Source organism: Sinocyclocheilus rhinocerous, unplaced genomic scaffold (assembly GCF_001515625.1).
Source record: "Sinocyclocheilus rhinocerous isolate Xijiao unplaced genomic scaffold, SAMN03320098_v1.1 scaffold576, whole genome shotgun sequence".
Classification (NCBI taxonomy): domain Eukaryota; kingdom Metazoa; phylum Chordata; class Actinopteri; order Cypriniformes; family Cyprinidae; genus Sinocyclocheilus; species Sinocyclocheilus rhinocerous.
Genome location: NW_015662167.1, coordinates 1054054 through 1061985, shown reverse-complemented (window position 1 = coordinate 1061985; position 7932 = coordinate 1054054). Strand labels below are relative to the sequence as shown.

At 34.8% G+C, this 7932-nt stretch overlaps 2 protein-coding genes across 2 annotated transcripts in view; both read right to left on the bottom strand.

Moving 5' to 3' along the window:
- Positions 1–2409: 2409 nt before the first annotated feature.
- LOC107727773 (dynein light chain roadblock-type 1-like) lies at positions 2410–3914 on the bottom strand. The gene is made up of 3 exons (XM_016537763.1): positions 3637–3914; positions 3329–3496; positions 2410–2767 (listed from the first exon to the last, which is right to left on the bottom strand). The coding sequence occupies exons 1-3, from the start codon at positions 3719–3721 to the stop codon at positions 2718–2720; spliced, it is 303 nt and encodes a 100-aa protein (XP_016393249.1). The 5' UTR covers positions 3722–3914; the 3' UTR covers positions 2410–2717.
- Positions 3915–5425: 1511 nt separating this feature from the next.
- Positions 5426–7932, bottom strand: part of LOC107727777 (cysteine desulfurase, mitochondrial-like) — a 6064-nt gene continuing 3557 nt past the window's right edge. The window contains 8 exon segments of the mRNA XM_016537767.1: positions 5426–5950; positions 6303–6392; positions 6598–6681; positions 7012–7087; positions 7173–7284; positions 7370–7527; positions 7602–7736; positions 7821–7914. Coding sequence (XP_016393253.1) covers positions 5887–5950; positions 6303–6392; positions 6598–6681; positions 7012–7087; positions 7173–7284; positions 7370–7527; positions 7602–7736; positions 7821–7914 — 813 coding nt within the window. The 3' untranslated portion in view covers positions 5426–5886.

Here is a 7932-nt window from a genome sequence, read left to right as displayed (position 1 = left end):
TATTACAAATTAAAATAACAGTTTATTTTAATATATTTTAAAGGAGACATATTATGCCCCTTTTTACAATATGTAATATACATCTCTGGTGTCCCCAGAATGTGTCTGTGAAGTTTCAGCTCAAAATACTCCACAGATCATTTATTATATCATTTTGAAAATGCCTATTTTGAGTGGAAGCAGAAACACGCTGTTTTTCAGGCCTGTCTCTTTAAATGCAAATGAGCTGCTGCTCCCGGCCCCCTTTTCCAGAATAGAGCTGCGCCATTACTATATATATACATACTGACCCAAACGTTTAAACAGCAGTGTACATCCATAAGTATGGCAACAAAAAAGGGGAAATAAACTATTTTGTTGTTTATTTCTGTCACCATTAACAAAACAAAACACATACACAAAAGCACATGTGCATACAAGGTTTATATTATAAATTGGGGTCAGCACAGCTTTTTAGACCAGTATTAACAATTTAGCAATAAAATAGCACACCAGCAGCCACATTTTTAATCCTAGATTAGCTAACGGTAAAGACAATCAGACAATGCCCTCTGCTGGTCAGGAGCTGTTAGTACTTTCCAAGCTGTCCATGAACAGACTACTGATCACCTTTAAGATCCAGCAACATTCAGAAGTATTTTCATTTTGTGTTTGCTCCTGTTAAAATGCTATTCCAAACCATCTTTATATTGTAGTTTCATTTCGATGGTGCACATGATTACTGCTTAAAGCTCTTGTGCGCTACAAGCTGTCTGGGCAGGTGATGGATATAGGTGGAATAAATCATTTTTTGACACGTTTCCAATTATTACCAGGTTGGAAACATGGTAGCATGTCACTGTTATGACTCTCTTGGCTATGAAGCACTAGCTAGAATAATGTATTTTCAGGAAATAAAAAAGCTGCTGGATATCAGGGTAAACTCAAAAACCAGCACTTAAATGGTGTGTATGCACAAAATAAATTGGCGCTTGCTGAACGTCTGAAATTAGTTGTATTTTTTTACATAAGATGTTCTTAAATATTGTCTGTAAGTCCTAACGAATTTTTTGCCCCTGGAATAATGTGTCAGTTGTATGATGTGATATTTGGTGCTGGTAACCTGTTCGTCTCAAAGAGAAAACATCTGCTCAAAAAGCTTGTTTAAAGTAACTAAATGAAGGGGACTAGTTAGCATATGGACTGTGTACTACTGTATGTGTAGTATTTAACCATTTGAAGGCTGACAAATTGGCACTTTTGCAAGGTCTGATCTGCCCTTTTATTGTGAATCTACACCTTTAGATGTGTTGTCTATTTTTCTCTTAGGAGGGCTGGGGGGGTGCTGTACATAATTCATTTTTATTGTGTATATGAAAATAGATAATTGTAAAAAGTTTATGTACAGATCTTCTGGTCATGCCTTTTTGTAGTTACGTTTGATGTAAATTGGACTTGTCTGTTCGTGTGTTTAAAGGAGTTTTCTAAATCTCATTCTGCTCTTTGTGTTGTATTTGTCTGACCATTTGTAAGTGAAACTGTCTGAAATAAATGATTCATCTAAACGTCCGTCTCATTTTCATTTGTCAGACAATGAAGTAGGCCATTACTACTACAATTTCAGATTTTCTTAGCCTTCAAGGTCGTTTATTCTTGCCTTTTTGTTTTTCAAATCTATATCTGTCTCTTGAGCTCAGCTAGCCAACTATATACTGTCATGCCCACTCTTAACCGATAATTTATTAAAATGTTTATGAACGTTAACTTTAAAATTGTAACTGGTTGCCTGCTAATCAGGTTTTTAACATAAGTGTGATCAGCTTTACTTCTCTCCTCTTCTCTTAAGTAACCAAGCTAATGAATTTGATCATTATTATGATTATGATCCATATTAAAGCTATCCAATGATTTATTACTTTTTCCTTTTAAGCAACTGTTGGCTTTTCTAAACTGCATTTACATAAATAGAAGAGACACATTTTAACTCTATAGTCATATCTGTGTATTTCTACCAGATGTTGTCACATCCCACAACCTCATCTGTTCATTCATGTTCAGTGTCTATGGTCATTTATAACGTATTCATCTAATAACTATTGTTAAAGCACTGTCATTTTTGCTACAATTTCACATAAATAAAAACAAATAAAATGGCCTAACTGACAGCAATGTTTTTGATGTCAAACTCTAGTAGAGGCTACAAGGTATTATAATGCCTTGCAGATAAGGGGGGGGGGGGGGTGGGTATAAATAATAATGAAAATAGACTACTATTAAAAATAAACAAACAAATTAGCTGGAAAACTCACTGTTTTACTATTTTTCCTAAGAGTGTACACTATATAACAGTTTAGTATTTCCTGTATATTCAAATCAATCGAAGAATACATTTAAACAATCACAAAATAAAGAAAAAGCATTGTTGTTTTATTTTGCTTTTTTGCATACATAAAAAGGTACGGTATGGTATAGTGTCATGCTGATGCCTCCAGATGATGAACAGCTGGAGTACTTACAAAAGAGAATATGAGAACAATAAACTACAAACAAAAGAGCAAACTATTAGAATAAGCAAAGGCAGTACATTCATTATTTATAATAATGGAAGCTTCTTACGTCACCGTAACTGTGTTATATATAAACGTAACTTTCCTGGAACATGGAATGTAATACTTTTGCCCATTAATTAGGAAAAAAAATAAAATACTGAAGAATAAATAATGAAGAAAATGAAGAATTCAGGGCCCTTCTCTAGAATTTTTAATGGCAATCATAAAATAGTCCTTGGCTGTGGAAAGAACACAATAAAATAAAATCATCAGTCTTTATCAAATAAATACCAAATGTATATTTGGCTGTAGTAGTATTTTATGTGTAAAAAAAAAAAAAAAAGGTGTCCTAAATATCACACCTGACATTCAAATAACTCTGCAGGCTGAGTGCGAAAATATTTATTTAAAAACATATTGCTGATCTACAAAAAACTGTAATAATTTCAAGACAAATATGATTAGTCAAACACTGTCACCCGAAACCTGGAGGTTGTGTAACCCAGTGGCTCTCAACCTTTGACTCGAACGTTCCTCCACTGTCCAAAACAATATTCCTCAGGCTCATTCGGAGCTTTACTGAGGCCCGCTACTTGTGAGAAACACAACCTAATACCCTAATCAGACACACCTGAACAAGCTAATCAATGTCTTCAGGATTACTAAGGCTATAGGCAGGTGAGTTTTGTTTTCAGGGATGGTGCTGAACTCTGCAGAACTGCGGCTCTCTAGGACCGAACTTGCCTACCCCTGACCTAGCCTAATGAAAATTAACATTACATAAGAGTACTTCTCTTTACCTGTGGAAATCAGAATATTATTTTTCTCTGTTTGAACATCCAGAAGGGTGGCTTCATTCTGAGGGTCAAGGTCCTTCATCACTCTCTGAGTTCTGGTGAGCAGCTGTTGGAAATTATAGGTGTAGTGAAGTGTACGTTGGTGGTCTAGATTGCTTTCTATGGGGATGCCTATTAAAAAGCACACAGAAATAACAAAGATCTCTTTGACTAATCAGTTTCATGTTACCGCTGAAGCACAGAAACACATGGCATCGTTTGCAACCAAACTAAGTAATAACAACTAGAAACGTTTCTCATTTGCCAGACACCTTCTGCGTTAACCACGATTACTCCTTCCACTCCTTTCTGAGCCTGAATCCTTTTGATAGCCTTCTCTGCCTCATTCTGCAACATAAACCCTCAAGTCATTAAAACGGCAAAATTGCTTAGTATCTAACATCATTTGGAACAGCAGCTCTGTAAAATCTCGAAATCTGTCTGCGGGAAAATGTTCGTATTTACTCGGGCAGTAGCTGGTTACTAAGTGCCATATCTAGATGGCAACGTAAACCTTAACCGAGACAATAATGAGCTAACAAACACGTACTTTGAATTATAGAAACAAGTTTAAAATCAAGTTAAAGTGCTGAAATGTACTTGCCATTTTGAAAGAAAGTCGCTGAACTAGTTGTCGTTTTTGTTTGTTTTGTTTTTAAATAGTTAACGTTAGTACGTCAACGGTCGGTTATGCGTTACTGTTGTCTGCTGGACTCGAGGAAATGTGTTCTCTCATACAAACAAATAAACCAATATAAATAAAAACGAAATCCAGTTTTGTCACATGATTCTTCAGAAATTCCTTCAGATGTGCTGCTCAAGAAACATTATTATCCATTGTACTGAATATTTATGTGGCAACGGTTTTAAAGTATTCTTTGTACGTCAATTTAAAAAAAAGTTACACATAGGCTCATAGAGGACAAAAATGTCCATGTTAAAAAACTGTCATAAAAATGTGAAGCTTGGGAGTACGGACTTAAGTTTGGTCTCATTTTAAAGAAGACCCTTGACAGATTCAGTTAAAAAAAGTTGTAAAAAAATGAAACCAAGTAACATTCTAGAGGTTTTAGTTTATGAAAATGATTTATGAGCAATATATATATATATATATATATATTTTATAAAACATTTTGAACTCAAAAATTGCTAGAAAATCAAAGCCATAAATCTAAACAAGTTGTGTTCCAAATTTGAGGTTGATGGCTCAAAAAATGAGCTTTTAGTAAGATTTGGTTTGGGTGCAGTACCAAACTTTTCCCATTAGATTCCAGCAAAGCTCCACTGGCATACACAGCGGTGGGATTTGTGATTCGCAGTACAGTATAATTTCTCTCTCTCAAACATTACAGGTGCGCGCACACAAAAATTCTATTCAGGACACACATACAATCCACACTCCGACATCCATACCAACATACCCACACAATTATAGCTGCATAATTTATCCTATTGCCTCTATAATAGAGTATAATATGCATAAGCAGAAAACAAAGCGAGTATTTGCTTTATATGCCAAACTTGAAAAAAATGACACCATCTACTAAAAAATGTTGATGGTGGCCATGCCAACAGAAAGAAAGCCTATTAACAAATATTGCATAATTTTATAGTTAAATGGCCCTGGGATTAAAAATTGCAATTTTAATGGGTTTCAATGAGGACATTTATGTCCTTAAGGTCCTGAGAGGAACTATTTTTGTACCTAGTGTAAAATAGATTTGTTAAAGGAAATGAGGGTGAAATATTAAAATTCCAATAAAAATACACACCTGTGCCAAAATGTATGCAGTTGGCATTAACACAGGCAAAAAGATAAAAAAAAAAAAAAAAACAGAAAAAGTTACAAATATCCATAAGTTCGCACAAGGGTTATTAGAAAGTTCAAAAGAATATTATTTGAAATATAAATATTTTGTCATATGTCTCACTTTTGATTTAAGTATCCTTGCTGACAAAGGTTAGAATTTCTTTAAAAAAAAAAAATTCAGTTTCAACAAAAATATACAGCACAATTAAATATAAAGCCTAACACAAAGCTAGTTTTAATGAAACAATGCATCACTGAAATTAATTTAGCTGGTTTCAGAATTAGAACAGACAATATGATAAGACTCCTAAAACATTTAGCAGTATAATGTGCTCAAACACACACAACAATGACACAGGACAACATTCAGTGCATGTTTATAGTAAGATATCTTTTGTGATTATATTTTCAGTGATTTTAACAGAGCAACTGTGAATATACTATAAAATATAAAAAAACTGAGGTGAAAGTTGGTTTGAGAAAACGTGATAGAATTGACCAAATGCACATCTCTGTAACCCCTGCAATTCATAAAAATGCACTTTAAAATCGTCTTCACATAGACCAGTTCAATTCTCCAAAATTGAGAAATAAAATTGTGCGTGTTTTTTGGGAGAATAAGGTCTAAGGAGGTATGGCAGCCTAATCAAGCTTTACAAAATGAGTATTCACAACCACAGCAGGGCTTCATACTCCATTTGTTCAGAACAATTCAGTGTTGGGTCCATTTGATGCTTTTAAGGTCAATGCCTTCCTGGACCATTTCCCATAATGGACTAAAAGACAAAGAAAGACACACAAAAAAAGAAAAAACATGAACAATCCTCATTTTTTTTCCCACAGAAAGATATGTTTCACAGGGATTTTAACCAATTAATTTTTTTTTTTTACAAAATATTTGTAAAAATGTATAACATTCTAAACATCAAACAAATAAAACATGACATAATATCAAAATTAGCTATTTTATATCCAAGCAGACCAAAAAAAATTACACATTCACCATAGAAATGTCTGAATAAATGTTATGAATTTATACGATTTTTACAGACTTTAAAATCCCCATGTTTTCCTTGATGTGGAAGCCTAGGTCGGACATTTGATTCAAATCAAGCATGAACAGCTCACCTCATCTCCCTCAGCCGTTTGACCTGCTGAATGCATTTCTCCACTGTATAGTCCACGTCCTCCTCTGTGGTAAATCTGCCAATTCCAAACCTTACAAAAAAAAATGTTATGTGCATCAGATCCCCTCATTAGTGTGTGTGGTCTTGGTTCAAGCAGAAAATTTGTGTATTAAGACTTAAGATAAAATCTGAACACAGATTACGTAACAAAAGCACAGAGAGAGAAACAAGGCGTGTTGAGCATGACCTGGGGAAAAAAAAAACATTTACACTGATATTATATAAAAACTACGAACCGAATAGATGAGTGTGCCAAGTCCTCATCTGCCCCTATTGCTCTAAGAACATACGAGGGCTCCAAGGAAGCAGATGTGCAGGCGCTGCAACAAGAACACTGTTACTTCAGTATTATTGATGTACCATTATAGTTTCTATTAATATTTTGAATCCGCTTTTATGTTAAAACTATATTTGTAGTTTTAATTTTAATTTCATTTTTAGTAATTGTCATTCACATTTTTATTTTATATATATATATATAAACCAGCTTTGTAATGTGTTATATAAATATATATTTTTAGTTTTAATTTATTTATTTTTAATAACCAGCTTTGTAATGTAAAAATATCAGTAGTATAGCTATAGTCTTTCTCCATGTTTTATGTACTCAAAAATGATAAACCCTGGTCAGACATTTTTAAACTACTGACCTTCCAGATGAAAGCGCAACATCTTTTAACGCCATCAACAGACTCTCCCACTCAACATAGGCAAATGATAAATGAACATCCTGCAGGAGGAAAGTGTTTTTAGATTACAAACTCAAGTCAACCTGGAACCTTTAAGAAAAAGAGACAATTAGAAAGTCGAATCTTACCCGGGTACCTCTGATCTGGGTCTCCATTCTTCACAACATCAGGAATCTCTGACACGATCTTCTGCACGAGGCGATTTGCAAGCACTGTCACACACTTGTGATCGTACTGAAAATAAACAGGAAATGAAACCCGCATATAAGCAAACTTGGACTAGCAGTAGAAAGTTTAACTCCAACTCTGAAGTCTCTACCTCCAACTCTTGCTGGGCAATCTCACAAGCGGCTCCGAGGCCTACGACTAGAGGTGTGGGCACGGTCCCTGAACGTAGACCCCTTTCCTGTCCCCCTCCGTTCTGCAAAGGCTCAATACGAACTCTGGGTCTTCTCCTCACGTACAAAGCCCCAACTCCTAATAAACACAACCACTCATTAATATATTTTGGATAATGTAACCATTGTGTATTTAAATGTACAATACACTACCTTTGGGCCCGGAGATCTTATGGCCGCTGATGGACATCAGATCCACTTTCCAGTCATTGACATTAATGGGGATCTTTCCAACAGCCTGAGCAGCGTCAGTGTGGAAAAACACATTTTTGGACCTACATAGATGACCTGAAATCAAAAACATTGTTGATATAGAAGACAAGAAGACTGACAGGTATATGTTTAGAGCATTATATTAATAAAAAGAGTTACCTATTTCTTTGATTGGCTGTTTGACACCAATCTCATTGTTAACGGTCATAATGGACACCAAACTGGTATCTGGACGGATCGTTTCCTGTAATTGCTGAGAACGCAAAAAAAA